The 19,698-nt window shown below is 39.8% G+C and overlaps 2 protein-coding genes across 2 annotated transcripts; one reads left to right on the forward strand and one right to left on the reverse strand.

Annotated features, from left to right (window-relative positions):
• Positions 1-263: 263 nt before the first annotated feature.
• stmn1b (stathmin 1b) lies at positions 264-2,591 on the reverse strand. Its single transcript, XM_040012719.1, has 5 exons — positions 2,488-2,591; positions 1,395-1,438; positions 1,055-1,227; positions 758-949; positions 264-676 (listed from the first exon to the last, which is right to left on the reverse strand). Exons 2-5 carry the CDS (start codon positions 1,408-1,410, stop codon positions 617-619), a joined length of 441 nt encoding a protein of 146 aa, XP_039868653.1. The 5' UTR covers positions 1,411-1,438; positions 2,488-2,591; the 3' UTR covers positions 264-616.
• Positions 2,592-6,232: 3,641 nt separating this feature from the next.
• serinc2l (serine incorporator 2, like) lies at positions 6,233-18,222 on the forward strand. The gene is made up of 10 exons (XM_040012718.1): positions 6,233-6,367; positions 7,105-7,266; positions 12,189-12,376; positions 12,499-12,578; positions 12,708-12,842; positions 13,084-13,253; positions 14,972-15,062; positions 16,151-16,301; positions 16,384-16,593; positions 17,062-18,222. The coding sequence occupies exons 1-10, from the start codon at positions 6,329-6,331 to the stop codon at positions 17,198-17,200; spliced, it is 1,365 nt and encodes a 454-aa protein (XP_039868652.1). The 5' UTR covers positions 6,233-6,328; the 3' UTR covers positions 17,201-18,222.
• Positions 18,223-19,698: the final 1,476 nt, after the last annotated feature.

Here is a 19,698-nt window from a genome sequence, read left to right on the forward strand (position 1 = left end):
TTAAATAAAACTTCTTGACTCTAACATTGCTATCAGTTTGCAGTCTCACTGTTAGCTTAAGTTTGCAACCAGTTGAATTGGGGAGATTCCACTCCACTTTTTTCCATTCATATATGCCAGAAGGGTCAAAACAGCAAAAATGAGCAAAACCCTTAAAATGTAAAACTGTCAGCAGGTGTCAGAAGAGTCCTGAAACCATACAGCATGAAGCTATAATAACATCTTCATTATAATTAGTAGATGAATCATCACAGTACAGAAAGTTGAAAAAGGATAAAAACTTTAATGGTGTAACAATGGGACTGTACTGGACAGTCTACAATAACATCCAGCATTGCCAGCAAGAGTTTACAACAGCATGTGATGTATTAACATTAAGAAGTAGAAGGACCAATTTATTACCAGCAAATGCTTCTTTAAAGAAGGTAATATAACCAGCTGCCAAAGTGAAATCTACAGCAAGAAAGCCAGACTGCATCCTGACTCAATCTAACCAACTTAATCAGAACAGCATAATCCGAACAAAAAAAGAGCACAAAACTGCGTTTAAACGTCAGTCATGAAAATACAGCTTATCTTTGGAGGTGTGAAAACTGCGTTAGAGATCGAAAGGGGATTAATTCTCTCGCTCTTTCATTGCCTCCTTGTTCTTTCTCACTTCTTCAAGCTTCTTGTCCTGTTAAAAAATAAGAAGAAACACAACATTATTATTTTTAATGTTACACAAGCTGATGTTGGTGCACCACTGAGAGCCTACCTTCTCCTTAAACTTCTCATTGAGGGCTGCCAACCTGGCAGTGCGGTTCTCTTTGTTCGCCTCCATCTTCTGATTCAGTTTCTCCTGGGCCTGCTTGCTAAAGTTGCAGCTTTCCTCAATGGCCTTCTGGATGACCTCCTTCTCGTGCTCTCGCTTCTCGGCGAGATGTTTCAGCACTTCAGCTTCGTGGCTCTGACAGACAGACAAAACAACTGTTGCACTTTATAGAATTCTAAACACACGGGCTACACTTTTTTCCTTGTGTCTGCTTATAAAGCCTGCTGTCAATCTAGATACCCTGCGTCTTTCTTCAGCAGCATCCAGTTTCCTCTTAATCTCATCCAGTGAGGTTTCCTTTTTCTTCAACGGGGACAACAGAAAATCCACCTTAGCGTCTGGGGTCGAGGGGCTTAGGATGACCTCAAACGCTTGACCCGATGCACGCTTATTCAGCTCTTTCACTTGGATATCTGTAAAACAGGAAATACTAGAGTTGCCAGGAAGAAAGATGGAGCTGCAGGGTAACACTGAACTTCAAATATCAGCTCCACACAGCAACACACTGTAAAATTTAAAAGCAAATAAAGTGTAAAAGCTGCTAGAACAGAGCAAACCATTGCACACAATTTATACCTACCTCCAGAACTCGCCATTTTATCAGAAGTGCTGCCTTTAATACCACTGTAAGAAGATATTTAAAAAAAAAAAACATTAATTAGTATCAACTGGGAGAGCATCAATGACACTTTGAAGGATGCAGAACTTTTCATGTACTTTCCCAATGTATGGAGCTGATGGTAGCAGCTCATGTTTTGGCATTTCACTGTCATGAATGTCTTTGGAAAAATACAAACACACACAGTGGATCATCATCAGTGTGGGCTCCCAGGTGTAAACTTAAAATCTGTCAACTATGCTGGTGTGAATTGATTTATTTCCTTTTTTAAAAAGTGGGTTTGCATGTGGATAAAATGAGTTTTCTCATTAACTCTAATTATAAAACAGGCACCAACTGCATATTCAGTTATAAACAACGTTATATAATACGTTAACTTACCAGTCACAACATGACTTTAATTTAATTGTCTAGCAAAACAAGTTCTGCACCTCTATGATGCCCCAGGTATTCTCAGCTCAACAGAGCACAGAACAAAACTGTGTGAATAAGCCATGCTATAAGACCCCCCCGCCTGCCCACAGGTGGAGACTGCTGCCTTTTTTTTTCTTTTACAGGAACTTACATAAAGGCGGGGGCGGGCCAAGACGTCGTTGATTAGACGGTGCAGTGAAAACAAAGACACAAAACTGCACTTGAAAAGTTGTCTGGAAAAATAAAAAAACTAAAGAAAACGAAACCCCCAGGTTTGCTAGCAAAATGTAACGACCGATAGACGTTGCATCATAACAATAACATCAACAACAACAAAAAATGTTAGTGCAAAATAATTAATTTACTCTGAAAGTATGGATACATGTTCGCAGAACATTTTCTCGACTATACTTGTCAAAACATTTGAAATTTAAAAATCTATATTTTTCATCTACTTTAATGCAATAAAAATCCATAATTTCTGCACAGCGGCCATAGCAATTAACTCCATTAATATCTACTTCAGTGCTGTGAATCTGAACCTCAAACTACTCAAAAAAATGTTCAAAACCTGCTTAAAAGTCTGCCAGCAGTGGTCTGAACGGCTGGTTAAACACATACATGAGACCATTGTCCTCACCGTCAAGTGTTTCGGCTTGAAAAGCAGACCTCCACCACCTTATTCTTCCCTCTATTCAAACTGCTAACATCTGCACCTTGGCGCACAAAACCCACCGACCCCATACGTCATCAGTGAGGTTTGCGTTCATTGGTCTGAGTCCGCCAATCATAGCGAGTATTTGCAAGCGCGCGCGCCAGGAAAAGGAAGAGGTGAAAAAAAAACAACAGACACAGAAAAGCTGGCTCTGTGGGTAACTTAAAGCTGTACAGCTGTCAGTTAAATGATTATATAAACGGAATATGTCAGGATAAATGTGCAGCAAAGTAAATAGGAGTCTAAATAGAGCTAACGGTAAGCTCAAAGGGTACAGCTAAATAAGTGGTGTGGGTTTTACGGTACAATAAAACAGTAATAAGTTTAAAAAAAAAAGTGTTTCATTGGCATACTCATATTAAGGTTATTTTCTCTTTTTTAGGCTAAAAAAATCTCACTGATAGAAAATAGTGCTGTGACTGCAGCTCTTTGTATCAAGCCTTTACCAAGTAAATACAGGGCCAGTAGTGCCGATACCAATACTGATACTTTTAACTTATAAATGCAGCTTATGTAAGGGAGACCAGCGTGCAAGATATATTAAAGCCAATAAATCACTGTGGGTTTTTAAACACAACAAAAAAAAACTCCTGTTAGCTTTTCTCATACTTTGAAACTGGGTTTTACCCCACAGCTGTAAAAGGCTGATTGGGGCTATTGCTGGGTTTTCGGATGGATGAGGTGGACACCCAAGTTTTTGAATGCAATAACTCGAGAACAAGGAAATGTAAGATTTTCAAACTGATAACATAGGTGTATCTACTAAAGATCTCAGAGGTCAGTGACCTCAAGGTCAGAGGTCATGTTATCTGAAAATCTTGTGAATGTGATAAATAAAGAAGGACGTTACCTAGGATTTATATAATACGTGCATAAACTTAAAATCTCAGACGAGTTCAAAATCTCAAGGACAGAGGTCAACTTTTATAAAAATCACCTAGGATTTTCAAATTTATACCATAGGTGCATCTGACAGGAGGCAGAGGGGTAGCACAGGTGGCTACCAGTTTTCCAATACTACCAGTGTTTTGGAACACTTAAAATGTAAATGTGCCTGTTTCCAAAGCACTGGGTCAGCTTCTGGTGTTTAAATGTGCTATAGGCTATATATAAAATAGACATGACAGTTAATGCAAAAAGGTTCAGGCAATTTTCACAGTGCACGTGTTAGGTGTATTTTTCCACTTTCAAAAAAATATGATTTCAACATGATTCAGTGAACTACAAACTTAACTTGGAGGCTAGAAACAAAGTATCAATACGATCATGCTGGTATTTATCTGATACCAATAACAGTGTTGGTATCGATACTATAAATATTTAAATTGATCCGCTCAACTCTAATAGAAAGTTGTGTGTCAACATATGTTGAGGCTCCATATTGGGTTAAATAATAGTTACTGCTTGCATAAAAGTCATTATTTATATTTTGGGTCAGTTAACCCTAAACTCTATCTATCCTGAGATAATGCATAAAGCCCTCTGTATGTTTGATTTTGTCACTTTGGCAAAAAATATATAAAAAAAACTGATTAGTTGCTCAGGGATGCAGAGCATGAAATCAAATATAGTAATTCATTTCTGGAAAAACAGGCTATGGGCCATTTGAGAGGACCTTTTTTTTCTGTCACCGTTAATGGTAGCTGAAAATATATGGAGACTTTCATCATAGCTCAAAAGAATATTAAAGTTCAAGGGTCATTTAACTAGTAATGGACTCTTTATGAACTATAAGGTATCTGCTGTTTCCAGACAACCTCACAGTGCTTTGCTCTTTTTCTTTCTTCAACCTCTGTGTCTAATATAGTAGTGTTATAACACAGCAAATGTATTCATTCATTTACTGTACCGCTTTCACATTCATTTGCATTTCATCTTACAAGGCACAACAGCGAAACTTTTATGAAAACTGACATGAATGTTTTTCTGCTCTTGTGTCTCTTACAGCTCCTCCTTTAAAGAAAAGACTTCTGAGTGAGTGATGAAGAAGAAGTGATGGACGAGAGGGAAGTTGCAATCTTGGCAGCTGCTTCCTATGAAAAATAAAATAGAGAGACAGACATAAGCTGCAAACAAGGTGAGACAGAACAAAGATGTCATTATAGAAGAGTAACAGGGGTAAGTTGCTATTCCCAGCAGCTGACAAAGGTTTTACACAGAGAAGTACCCAATCACCCACCTGCGTTTTTAAAGTTGAAAATGAAGCGACTGATTCCTAATCGGAAACAGTTCCCAGGTGGCGCATTAGGAGAATAAACATTCCGACATTTGATAGATTTGGTCTTAATGTCTGTTTTTATATTTTCTTGTGACGCTTTTAAAATAACTAAAATTACACCACCTAGTCAAGAGTAAATGGATAAATCTTTTTCTTCTTTGTTTATTAGCTCTCTCCAACTGTGATTCATCTTGTCAGAGGCTTGAAAGGTCCTAAAAAAAGACATTTTGCAGCTATAAACATTCATTTCAGTATAGATTTCAGAAACATATGCGTTAGCTACATATGCTTGGCAGGGATAGCTCAGTAGGTAGAGTGGTGGCCCCCTGTTTGGAAGGTTTGGGGTGCGAATGCAGAGAGGAATTTCCCCATGCGGATCAATAAAGTATACATTGTTATTATATTATTTTTTTCATCCTAAACTAGTTGATAGATTTTTCTCTACTTGTGCTATTTCATGCCTCTGTGTAAAATATCTCCATCTATAAATGTGAAATGTCACTTGTAGCTTCAGACTTTACTTACATAATGAAATCTGTGTACACTGTGCAAGAACAAGTGGGGATTATGTCACAGGAGCTTCTTTAGCTGAGAGAAAGTAGCGTAAACTGCTGGTTAATACTGCAACCTAGTGTTGGATATAGAGATTAACTTTTCAGTAGTGTTAGGAGCAGTGCCAGTTCAGTGTGGTGATGCTATGAAACGTGTTTTTAAGCAAGCAATGCTTTTTACGCCTCACTTGTAAATGACTGATGGGTTATTGCCGTCACCCCACCGGGCAGGCGGGCAGCGTGGACACCTAAGTTTGCAAATGCGATGACTAGATAACAAATAATCATGCAGTAAGTGCAGTTTCACAGCCGAGGTCTCTGAAAGGTGATTTATTGGCTGTGTATTGTTACTATAAGTACATTTTTGAAAAGTATGTTTTTAATGTTCGGTGAGTTGAGAAATGTTTGAAGTAGTTACTTGGAAAAAAACCCATCTTCTATTTCTCAGTAATCACACTTGTAATAGATTTCATTAAGTTTTTTCCACGTTACAGGTTATATTAAAAGGACTATTAATAACCCCATCCCTGTTGGCTCCCTACTGTGCTCATGAACTAGCAATAAGACAACAGCAGGGACTTTAACGAGGCTTCTTCTGCCAGCACCTGACTGGCTCTCTTTTTGCATCTACTTTTAAACAGCAGATAATGATCTCTTGCTGAGGGAGAGGACAGATGGTAGGTTTCAGAGTCCCTGTATTTACTGTCTGGTTCTGCTCTGCAAAATGTTTCTTGATTGACAGAAGTCTTCAAAATGCTTCAGACTATATATAAACTCTTCTTCTCACACTAAGAATCTATGATTTGAGTTTTTTCATATAGAGAACATAGCGTAGTCTGTAGCTATGGGGTTGATTGATGACGTTTGAAGTATGCTTTTATTTTGAAAAACTCCAGTAACTTCCGCGTGTTAGACATAGCAGCTTTTAACGGGTTAGTGAAGGAACACGAAAGGCGTCGGAACATAAATACATACATTTCATGACATTTATGTGAAAATGGGGGCTTGCTTGGCTTTGTGCTCTTTAGCCAGCTGTGTAAGTATCGCATATGAATGTCTGTTTTAGATATTTCCGGAAGGCTTTTGTTTATTCTCCCACTGTTAGGTTAAACTAAGGATAACATTAGTAATTGGTGTCAGGTTTAAGTGTTAGTTGTGACGTTAGGCATGTGATAGCTTCAACAAATGTGAGACCATTTATAAATAGTTGATCATTACTGTTACTTGGGAAATCTGCCAATACTCGACGTTAGATTTAGGGCAGTTAGCGTAGCAAGCTAGTCAGAAGTGAACAGGCCATTTTCATCGCGTTGTTAATAAAATGGAAAGTTAGTGACGTTTGGTGTTTAAAGCTGACGAGTTACTGACACCAGATGTAAGGCATGTGATTTTGATTGCCTTCGTAGGAAACCAGCTCATTTTTAGACCGGCTTAACAAGTGCAGGGTGTGTTCAACCGTTTATATATGGGAACTAGGGTATCTGTAAAGGTGGAGTGTTTTTCGTTGATGAAATAAAATACATGGAGGAACCTTGCGCTCTAATGGGTTTTTTTTTTTTTTGTAATTAAGCATTTAAGTGAGAGGCGCGAATTTCATGTTACTTGTATCTACCCTTGGAACTGCCATGTTTAAAATTTACCCACACAGTAATTCAGCTAACCTATTTATGAGTGCCATCACACCTAAGCAGGTGATATATTTTTGTGGCCGTCTTCAGCTTCAACTCTCACGCTCTTTATCGCTCTCTCCTCCTACCCCTCCATCCTCGGCAGGCCTCATGTCTGTGTGGCTCAGCACCATGTCTTTTGTGTGGTTGCTGTCCCTCTTCAAATAACTCCACCATCACCCGCTTGGTTTTCTCCTTCTTCTTGCTGATGGGAACCTTTGTGTCTGTTATCATGATCCTTCCTGGAATGGAAACGCAGCTTCGCAAGGTAAGACCTTTGTTCTTATTGTCATATTTATGTATATAATGATATGCAATAGTATTTAACATACAACTACTCATAATATACACCATATAGTCATAATAATAATCGTAGTAATGATCATAATAATAATAATAATAATATTACATAATGAGGTGTGGCTGGAAACTTAGGTCTCTGTAGGCCTAGATACCTGTTGGCACCCATCTGGCAACAACTGGTCCTGAGATTTGCTGTGATTGCTAAATCTCTGTTTCTGCAGATCTGGAGATCAGTCAGTAACCCCCTGGTAAAGATAAGTGGCTAGGAAAAAGTGTTTGTGGCCAGTGGTTGCTGGTATGAAACTGGAGAGAAAGGGGTTTACGGTGCTGCACCGAAAACCTTCTTGAGATTGCTTTGGTCGTCAGCCGATTGGCGCAGTTGCGCATAATTTGTTTGAAAGACAACTTGTCTATACTCATCAATCAGGGCTCGCAAAATTTCAAAATCCCTGGTAGCCCTTGGGGCAGGGACTCTTCAGTTTTTGGTAGCCCAAAATAAATTTAAGTAGCCCGAATAAAAAAGAGAGCAATTTTTTGATTGATGTTTTGTTTCCGTTACAATATTATACATTAAAGTATAATATTGTAACGGAAACAAAACATTAATCAAAAAATTGTTGAATCACAAATTACAACATTGTATAAAAATTACAATCATCAACTCAAATACTTGGTTTTAATTGAACAGAAATTTCTATGAACTTGTAAGAACTGTGTAGGACATGAATCAGTCTGTGTCAGATCCTGAATTTGAAATTTCCACTGAAGTCACGGGTAAGAGACAAGTGGAACCAAGATCTAGGACATTTGCTTTTTGAAGTTTGCAAAGACTGCTAAATTTTGCCAGTGGTAGTTCACTCTTTGCAACATAGTACGCTGTTCTAAACAGATTTTTCAGGTTTATTTTTAGTTTGTTATTTGCAATTGGTGTTTGTTCTGGGAAAGATATTGCAGACTGAGCAATAATGCATTTCTTGCATTTCTCATGGGTTCTAATGGGGGGCCTTTCTTAAAATGACTGGTCCCAGTAACAGAGGCGCTTGTCGACTCAGAAATCGAGGGAAAACCAACAACACACCCGGCAGAACATTATGTTATTTACACGGGTGCACATAAGTGGTCCGCATGTGCGCATTCGCTGTCAAAATAAAAGACGCGCACCAGATAAGAAGTTGCAGCGCGTGTTTGCGTCCATATAAAAGGCACTGTTTTTGTCCGCTAGAGTGGGATTTTCACGGCACATCCCGCACCACATCTCTGTGCGTTCATCATTTGTTTGAAGCCAGCTCACCTCCTGCAACCACTTTTCCGAGAATACGCGCTTCTTTTGCGGTTCGGACTCCTTCTGACATTTCTTTGGAGGTAGAGGAACACCAAAGTAAGTGCTTAAAGGAGCTTCTTCGACATCTTTAAGAGTTCTAAACAAATGTCTGTCCTCCTCCAGAAAATCTTATGTACACAAACACGCGTTGCAACTTCTTATCTTGTGCGCGTTTTTTATTTTGACAGCGAATGCGCACCTGCGGACCACTTATGTGCAGCCCTGGTTATTTAGCTCGTCATATTGCAGCCACAGAAATTCTTTTGTCCATGAAACCATAAAGCTGCACTTTCTTTTTGCCTTATAGTCTGATTTGTCATAACTTTTCCGTTTTGTGGTAAGCTTTTCTTTGGCTGTCACTTCTTCACCCTGACCTGTCTTATTTGGCTCAGCAGAACTAAAATATATATCCTGCTGCTTTTACACACACACACACACACACATAACGGTCAGCGATTCTCTGCGCGATCAACCTCTCACATGTTTAAGCTTGCTGCGGGAGATTTCACTTGTCATGTTTGCATAGTAAGCTAACGATTAATAAGACGATGTCAGAGGAATTGGTGCACAAATTATCATCACTCACAGATCAGTGCTGTCGCTCTCTATACACAGTTCGTGCCATTGCAAAGTGAAAGCAAAAAACAAGCGCAAATTCAAACGCGATTTCAATATGTCAAATATTGACAGTGGCTCACCGATGCCAATGACATAATTACCCAGCTACATTTCCGAAAGAATGCAAAAGCATTGACATATATTTTTCCTTCCTACGGTAGCCCGACGGGCAGGGCAGAGATAGATTTTGGTAGCCCGACTCGAAAAATCGCTAACCCCGGGACGTCGGGCTAGCGATTTTGTGAGCCCTGTCAACTGCTGTCACAGTGGTAGTGAAACTGAAAAATGATGCAAACAAGAAAGACAGCACATTTGCCTACAAAGGAGAAGTTTGTGGTTTGCATCACACTTTTCAAGTTTCACCACAGTAGAAAAGTGTTTGCAGGCAAATCATTGTATCCATGCAGACTATGGGCGACCGTGACAATCTGGTAGCAAACAACATAGTCACAAGAAAGTTTTTGCAGCACCCTCTTGACGACTGACTTCACCTGGCAACACCCAGAAACATCCAACAGCCACTCAGTAACCTGCTGGGAAATGCTGGGAAATGCACTTTTTTTTTTTTCTAGTGACTGGAGGTTGCCAGGTGGGTCACCAACCAGTCTCTGGGTTTATGTGACCAAAGCCTTACGTATGTAAAATGATGCAGATCTATTGTTGGATCCTTTTCTTGTAGCTACTTTATCTCTAAATAATTTATTGTAAAGTTCTCATATCTCCATTTAAGTAATGTTACCTGAGAAGTCATATCCTGATTGTAGTGCACAAAATTAGCTGCAACAACAGCTTTTACAGTGTTGTTACAAACTAGAAAAATGTGCAGTCATATTCGTTGTGTTCCCACTAGTGCTGTCAGCGTAAATCTCGTTGAAATGACGTTAACGCCACAACACGGCAAATCTCTGTTAACGAGCTACTGCGGATCGCCCCGTGCATGGGGCTGGAGGGCCAACACGTTAACGAGCTAACTGCGCTAACACACTAGTTCCCACCCATGTAATTGAGCATTGCGTGGCACATCCAACATACTGTTTTACTTTAGTCCATGACGCGCTTACCTTCAGGGTCATACGTCACATGAAAACCAAAATAGTTCCAATCGCCAGATCTGAATGAGGGTGGGGGAGGTTCAATTTGCCATGTTGCAAGGAGAGCTTAACTTCTGTCTCGCTAGCTTGCCCTGCGCTCAGTGAATCTGCGTTCGACTACTCCGCCTAGGCTGCACTGTCGAGCGCAGATCCACTGAGTGCTCAACACAGACAGCATCGTCAGAAGGAAAGTTGATAAAAATAAATTAAAAATTTTTGTATTGTTCGATACATATGCGTACCGAACCGAAAGCACTGTATCGAACGGTTCAATATCGATACGAGTATCGTTGCACCCCTAGTAAACATCTATGTTTAGTGAACTTTGCAGTGTTGCTCTGTGGTGCAGCTACGACACAGTAGCAAAGTTTACACACTGTGTCTACTTGATCCACGTCTGACTCCGCGAACCCATAATGTTTCCACACCACTGAAGTTTTTTTTACCTCTCTTTTCAACCAACGGCAGTCACTCTCCTCTCCAAATAACTTCTGCTTAGCTTTCCGAGCTTCCCTCGGGTCCTCTTATTGTTGTGACACGTGTTCGAAATGCAATTAATGTAGTTACTATGGACTTAATGCATACATATTATTAAAATATGGGCTATAACAGTTGTGAACAGTTGCTTCACTGCATAAAGAGGGAAACGCATCATGTAGCAATTTCAAATATCCAGTGGCCTTGAGGTTTCCATTGATGAAGAATGGACCCACTATTGTTGTACCCCATATACCACACCAAACCATCACTTTTGTTGTTCCAACAGTCTTGGAGGGATCCATCCAATGTGGGTTAGTGTCAGACCAATAGCGGTGGTTTTGTTTGTTAACTTCACCATTCACATAAACGTTTGCCTCATCACTGAACAAAATCTTCTGTGTGAACTGAGGGTCCTGTTCCAATGTTTGTTTTGCCCATTCTGCAAATTCTGTGCGCCGATCTGGGTCATCCTCGTTGAGATGCTGCAGTAGCTGGAGTTTGTAAGGGAGTCATTTGTGAGTAGCTAATATCCACCGAAGGGATGTTCGACTAATGCCACTCTCCAGTGACATGCGGCGAGTGCTACGCTGTGGGCTCTTGCTGAATGAAGCTAGGACAGCCACTGATGTTTCTTCATTGGTGACAGTTTTCTTACGTCCACATTTTGGCAAATCCAACACTGAACCAGTTTCACGAAACTTAGCAAGCAGTTTGCTAACTGTAGCATGGGAGATGGGTGGTCTCATAGGGTGTCTTGCATTGAAATCTGCTGCAATGACCAGGTGACTGCGTTCACCAGATATCAACACAATTTTGATCCGCTCCTCACGTGTTAACCTCTTCAACATGTCAGTGGCTGTGAAGCTCAGTTTGGATTTTCTTTTGCTGCTGGTTCGGTCAATATTGTTTGGAGAGAGATAAAACTAACAGCTTTAGAATCAGCGCAAAAATGGCGCAAACACAAAGCGCAGACCCGCCGAAACATCAGAATCAGCGAGCTGTCGGCTTTCAGCCCCGACCGTGTCCGCGCAGTCAGGTGAGAAAGGCGACATGTCACTGATTCTGATCCGCGGGTCCGCGCTGTGTGACTAAGTCTTTGTGCAGAATCCGTGTTCCTGCTGTCCTTTACTGTTTTAGCTGTTTGGTGGTTGTTGAAATTTTGAGGTTTCACTAGAGATTCTGGCATTTCGGGCAAAATAAATTTATATTAAAAAATCGATTCAGGATTTTAATGAATCGATTTCACGTTATCCAAGCCAGAATCGATTTTAATCGATAAATCGATTATAAAAACCCACCCCTATTTGATACATGGTTTACTTTTTTAGATACGTTTAATTGCAAGCTTGTTTGATTTGACTTTCATCTGTTCCACAGATCCCAGGATTTTGCAAGGGCGGAACTTCAATACCTGGTATTGAAAACCAGGTTGACTGTAATGTCATCGTGGGGTACAAGTCTGTGTATCGAATGTGCTTTGCCATGACCTGCTTCTTCTTTCTGTTCTGTGTCATCATGATTCGTGTCCGTAGCAGTAAAGACCCACGTGCAGCTATTCAAAATGGGTGAGAACTTTTTTTTTTTTTTTTTTTTTTAATTGCAGAAGAATGGGTTCAGGGAGGGAGGTATGTGTACTGTACTACTTCTGTATTTCTTCTGTACTAATAGTAAGTTTGTAAATCTTCAGGTTCTGGTTCTTTAAGTTTCTGATCCTGGTCGGGATTACAGTGGGAGCCTTTTTCATCCCTGATGGGACATTTCACGATGGTATGAATATCTGTTTGCTGAATTACAAGAAACAGCAACTGTACTATATCCTTTTCTTGAGAAATGATAATGAGAATATACACATACCTGTTCAGCAGATTGAGGATGCTGTATCTTTTCATTTCACAGTGTGGTTTTACTTCGGATTGGTGGGATCCTTTATCTTCATTATAATCCAACTCATACTCCTCATTGACTTTGCCCACTCCTGGAACAAAGCCTGGGTAGAAAATGCTGAAAATGGGAACAAATGCTGGTTTGCAGGTAACGTATTCAAGAGTTTCGTGATAGACTCCATATTTGATATTGCATTGACTTTTTTTTTAATAATGATAGCGCACAAAATCTGATTTAGTATTGAGTTATATTGGTATGTGACATTTCTGGCATTGACACAGGATGAAGCAGAGCTTCTCTGCTGCCCGAGTCAATTTCATCATTTTTCTTAAAATAATAATCCTGTTATACCATCATTAATGTTATTGTGTATTCATTTCAATTTCAGGGCTGCTGTCTTTCACTGTCCTCCACTATGCACTGGCTATCGCTGCTGTGGTGCTTTTCTACATTTACTATACAATGCCGGATAACTGCACAGAGCACAAAGTCTTCATCAGCCTCAACCTTATCTTCTGCGTCATCGTCTCCATTGTTTCCATCTTACCAAAGATACAGGTACAAACATGGAAACTGTATTTCTTCATGTTGGATACCGTACAGGAGCGATTGCAAGAGGTTAAAGGTATTTACTGGATTTGTAAAATGTGAACCACTAGGGAACAGTGTTTACCAGAACTAGGCAAATGTTTTGTATTGTAGCCCAACTCTCTTACCAGAAACAGAAAAACTGAATGTTGTCTAAGTTTGGGGCAGTGCAACAACTTCCTGGTTGGCTGGCTTTCTGAGTGTAGTTTGCATGTTCTGCAGTAACAGTAATCACATTACAAAAACGTGTTTGTTAGGTTAGTCTTAGGTGTGGATGTGACAGTAAATGGTGGTCTGCGTTATCCCTGTGTGACACACATGTGACCTGCTCAGAAGTACCTCGTCTGTTACTCTTACAGTTGGAATAGAATGCAGCCTCCTTATATGGAGGAGGTTGGTAAATGCAAACAATACCCTGGTTAATGATTTGGTACATAGCTGTTATTCACTTACAGCAAACACATTGTTATTATTAGCTTAAGCAGAGTGAGGTTTTTATTTTTATAGTCAAAAAGTGTAACTTTTAATGTAAACAGCTTAGAAAATCTGAGAAGCTCTAAGAAAATTGTAATAACCTGTTCAGCCAACCTAATACCTAATTAATTACAGTAGGCTATGTCCTCGTTTGCTGTGTGTGAACTCATGTAAGCATTATTCAGTGCTCTCTAACTGATCTTCTTTTCTCTCACCTCCTGGGTTGGCAGCGACATGGCAGCTGTACCTTTGCAGCTACTTCATTTGTTTCATACACTTTAGCTTCATAGCTAACAGACAGTAGTACATTCATCGGCTGCAGCAGAAAGCCTGCCACCCTCCCTGTCGCAGTCAGCGGACTGAACTTGTTTTCTGGCAGATACCAGTGCTTGAAAGAAACCCGGATGTTTGCGTTTTGCTGCTGTTTGTATTTTTTTTTTTTTTTCTGGTTTCTTTCCAGGAATTAGTGCTGGTAGTAATAAGGGCTGCTTTCCAGGTCCTTCAGGCAATGTTTGCTGCTCTGATAACCTAAACATATCATATCTGCCTTGCCATCAGCATTTCCTCTTCCTCTCACATTGGACTTAGGGCAGACTGGTTGCTACACTATCTTGTGATACAAATTGGTGTATCACAAAAGTACACTACTCCTATTTTTAAGTTCACTTAATGTCTCTTTTTTTATTTCTTATTTTCTTTCCCCCCATGTTTTGTATAGAAACTCATGACAGTTGTTTCTTTGCTTTCTGTTAATGGCTTTAGTTAACTTTTGATGGTTTAAGTACTTTTTAGTTTTAGGTACCTTTAAATCCTTTTAAGTACTTTTTACCACTCAGTTGTAAAAGGTTGATGGGGTATTGTCAACCTATGGGCGGGCGAATGGCGTGGACCCAAAAGATTGTAAATGTGATAACTCAAAAAACATGCAACGTAGGACTTTGTTGGTAGATCAAACTATGATATTTATTTCAGTCTCAGATGAGTTAAAGTCTCTGTGGCCTAAACCTCAAGGTCAGAGGTCAGGTTTTCTGAATGTTTTGTCAATATTCTTCCCCAAATCTTTATGAATGAGTATTTTTTCATAGGCTCTGTTGAGTTTGTGATGCAAACAAGCAGTACATTCAAACACTGTTAAATAAACCTTCCTTTCAAAGCAGCTGAACATTTTATTTTATTATTATTTTGTTAAATATTTTTACTTTTTCTATTTACAGGCAACTCAACCGTACTCTGGTCTGCTTCAGGCTTCTATTATTTCCCTCTACACCATGTATGTCACCTGGTCTGCGATGACCAACAATCCCAGTGAGTCTTCTGGCGTCTTAATCCTAAGTCTACCTTCGGTTTTACTTGCATGCTTTTTTTTCCCGTTTCCTGACTGTTGTCATTTATTATGTGTACTTGCTGTTTATTTGCCGCAGCATTTTTATTTGAAAGGTGAGTTTTTCCCTGGGACTCTAAATAAACAAAGAGCTGCTTTTTGCTAATAGTTAGCACACCCTCTGTGTCTCATTTTCATGTGAGTTGCATGTCCCCTGTGAGTAGTCACAATGGGCAGTGTTGTGCTGAGTAGTTACATTCATGTTAAGATGTAGTCATCTTAGTCCCACTGACGTGACGCTGAAGATGTAATGACTCGTCATCTCAAAGCTGTGGACGACCAATTTAGTGAATACAATAACTGGAGAACGAGGTGACCTCAGATTTTCAAATGAATACGATAGGTGTATTTGCTAAAAATCTCAGACGAGTTTGAATGTGAGTGACTTCAACCTCAAGGTCAGAGGTCAGGTTTTTTTCCCTTTTGTTCTGATCACACTTTATCAGTACTGACAAATGGCTGCCCATCCCTGAGCCTGGTTCTGCTGGAGGTGTCTTCCTGTTAAAAGGGAGTTTTTCATTCCTACTGTTGCCAAGTGCTTGCTTATAGGAGTTTGTGTGATTGTTGAGGTTTTCTCTCTAATATTGTCGAGTCTTTAACTTACAATATTAAAGTGCCTGACTCTTGTGATTTGCTACTATATAAATAAAATTGAAGTTGAGTTGTGAAGCAACTTTCACACCAGTGAAGCACTAGTGTGAAAGACACTGTTAAGATTGAATAAATAATTAAACGTTTAAATGTTAGAAGTTTAACAGTAAAGGGACAAAGGTGTATTCATGGATTTTTGATACTTTAAAGTTGCATCTTCAGTGCTGTTAGTTACAGAAGAGAAAAAAAAACATGAAAAAATGTGTATTGCCATTATAGTCAAGATGGAAGTCAGAGACTTTAATTCATTAATATGTCATTTTGCAGACCTTCTCACTGTATAATAATGTGCTTTTCAAAACATTTTATAATTGGTGTGTACAATTTCTTCGTGGTCTTCTGTGCACTTTGCCTCTTATAGATCGTGAGTGTAACCCCAGCCTGTTGAGTCTAGTGTCAAACGTCAACACCACTCAACCGTCTGGTGGCAGCCCTACAGGACAGGTGCAGTGGTGGGATGCTCAGGGCATTGTGGGATTGATCATCTTCCTCTTTTGTACTCTCTATGCCAGGTAAGATTAGCAGTGCCGGCAAATAATATATGTTCTGTTTTATTTGCTTTTGTTAAACTTCCTCATTCTGTCTCTCCCTCAGTATCCGTTCATCCAGCAACACCCAGGTAAACAAGCTGATGCAGACAGAGGAGGGCGGAGGGTCAGGTGGCGAGGGTGTGGTTGGAGAGGATGGTATCCGCAGGGCTGTTGACAATGAAGAGGAGAGTGTCACTTACAACTACTCCTTTTTCCATTTCCACCTCTGTCTGGCCTCTCTGTACATCATGATGACTCTTACCAACTGGTACAAGTAAGTACTCACAGCAGACTGACAGACATGAAGCAACAGGTACGATATGAGACTTTTGACCCTGACGGTGAATTTAAAATCCATAATTTTCACCTTTATCAGTTACTTACATACAGCTACTTGTGATCGCGGCACAGTAGCAGTGGAGCTCCTTGGTAAAACATTTAAAGATAAAACATGTTTCAATGTTTATGTGGCGGTTTAAAGTTCTGACACCCTCCAATCGAACCACCAGAGGGCAGACTAGTTCACCTGAAAGTTCTTCATTCTTTCAGCACAGATTGAATGTCAGCCTCTTGAATCATCTCGGTTTAGATGAACCTCACCCACCACCACAGTATCTTTGTTTTTTCTTTCTTTTGTGACCAATTCATGTATCTAGAGGAAGTGTGGATGAATTTCCAAACATGTGGTAGGTTGAGTTGGTGTAAACTAAATTGCTGCTTTTCACTCTGTGTCCTCCAACAGACCAGAAACCAACACCCAGGTCATGCAGAGCACTATGCCAGCTGTTTGGGTGAAGATGAGTTCCAGCTGGCTGGGCCTCGGGCTTTACCTTTGGACCCTCATTGCCCCTCTTATTTTCCCTGACAGGGATTTCAGCTGAGCGTACATCATCTTTCACTTATATTTGATTATTTGTTTTCTGTTTTTTGGGGGGCTGGTGAAGTCAAGTTGCTAAGAAGGAAAAAGAAAGAATGTTATTAAGAATTTTCATTTCTTGACATTTCTGTTTTGTTTTTGTTTTTACATTTGTGTGTGTTGTTATTGTGTTTGTGTTGGTTTACACCTCTTGGTTGGCTTATTTGGTGTAATAATTACTACAGATATTGTTTAAGAAAATTTTAAATGTTTGGTAAGTTTATAGAGTCTTTACTTACCCATGGGAATTTTTCATTTTCCAGTGACTCACATTAATAGGCTTTCCGCCCTACCTTCTGTAGTGTGAGCATATAAGCACCAGTACCTCCGTTCTAAGTTTTAAATTCCATAACAACGACTCAGCAACAAGGCACTTTCTCAATACCTCAGACATTTCAGTTAGATTCCCTTTTAAAGGTCTTTCAGATCAGAGCTCTCTGATTGGCTCAATCTGGAATACCCCTGATTAGCTGTACTCCTTTACTGCAGGGGCACCGAGGAGAGCCCTGATCGGGAGCCTCAGAATGAGGTGACTGTGAAAACTAGATAAGACTCATATGGCACGCCCTTCAGATCATAACAGGGCTTCCCCGCAGCTACTAGGCTGCAAGCAAATACATGTGATTGCACCTTGAGCAAGAGTGTCCTAATAGACAGCCAGTCTAATCTCAGCTCTTCCTCGTCTGCTCCAAGCTAAGATGATTTTTCTCTGGTGCTAAGCTTTTCCATGCCTCTGACAGCCACAGACAACAGTGTTTATGTCATGTATAGCAAACTGTTTGCAGCAAGGATTCTTGTATTGATCCGTAGCAGTCAGCGTCATGCAGTGTGCAGTGGTATGGTTCAGGAGGTGAAGCATAAATCCCACCCTACCTGCATTTACAAATGCCATTATAGTAAGGAGGTTGCACCGTGAATTATTGGGCTAAAAACTGGATTTTTAAATGTCTCAATGTACAAAACAATAATAATGCATTTTCAAATTGCTGTTATTGATTTTTATTGCTGGTATTGACTTTCGTAGTGATTCGATGGCTGTAATGTTGATACAGTACTCTTACATATGCATTATATAGTTGTTACCTCAATTTCAGTCTGACTGGAATGAGTTGAAATAAGGTGAGTATATTTTGTAATTGTGGAAAAAGTTTTTGGTACAATCCTGATTTGCAGTTGTCATTTTCAGACATTTCGCTGGACACACACATGAATCAGATGTTGTGTTTCTTTGGCTGCATATGAGTGTAGTGAATGCAGTTTTTCAAAAGTTTTCTGATTGATTTAACTTTTTTTAACGTTGTTTATATATTTTGTCACATTAAGGGGAATATTACAGATAAATTTCATGTTGGATCATAATTTAAAATTTCATAACACTATTAAGTGCCTTTCTGTAGTTCCACTTTTCAAAAAGTATCCTAATAGATCACTAATGCTGATGTGCTTACTACACCTTGCCTTACATCGTGGCGATCTGGTCATTGCATGCCATTAAGCACTGGTCTGTAACATAAACTGTAAATGTAATTTATGTATAGACTCTGTTTTTAATAAAGATGATTAATTAATTAAATGAGTCTCAATACAAACTTTGGATTAAATAAATAAATCACAACTACAAACGTGGAGTTTTACACCAAAACCTGCTTGTGGGCAGAGCTGTGCTTGTTTCTTTGGTGGCTTTGCCATTGTAGGGCTATTCAGGTTTCGTGTTATAGATTGGACATAAATCCTTCATGCTTATGGGTGCTAATGGTGGACGCAGGCTGATTGCACTCTTTTCCTAACATGTAGATTAAAGTGATGAGGCACCAGAGTCTGGGACTGAGAAGGAGCTCACAGGCGCTAATGTGCTGATTTTTATCTGTCCATCAGTTGTGTGATTGGGGGACACTCATCAGCTGCTAATGCTTTGCTGATTGTACTTGTAGTTATCTTGTTGTCACACGAGTACAACGCTAAACTGAAAGTGAACCATTTCCAGTCTATAAAAGGGTTCAGCTCTCACCATGTTTTACACATTTGTTCTTAACTCGAAATCAAAGCAGCAAAATGTGTGCAATCGCTCCTCTCTGCTGGTACAGAGACAGCACAGTGTGTGCCAATCTCCGCTGTGTTATTTCCTCCTTGCCTGGCTGGTAGACAGGACATGTTGGTTTTGGCTGCTGCACTCACTCAATCCAGTCGGCTCTGAATGTGGAAATATTCAGGACATACTGCCTCCTGTGGACCTCCACCCTCCCGCAGCAACACCCCTCCATCAGCCTATCCATTTCAATCCTGAGTTGATGGATTGTGCCTGTTTGACAGACTGAAATCTGATGTATTTCACTTTAAGCTGAGGAAACAAAGACTTCCTAAACACTGTGGGGAAGATGACAACACTTCACTAAATCCTTAAAGAAAACAGCTCTGAAAATAGCAAGGAGTCTTTAAAAAAAAAAAAAAGAGTCCAATTATGAC

Source organism: Simochromis diagramma, unplaced genomic scaffold (assembly GCF_900408965.1).
Source record: "Simochromis diagramma unplaced genomic scaffold, fSimDia1.1 OVJJ01000618.1, whole genome shotgun sequence".
NCBI classification, from domain to species: Eukaryota; Metazoa; Chordata; class Actinopteri; order Cichliformes; family Cichlidae; genus Simochromis; species Simochromis diagramma.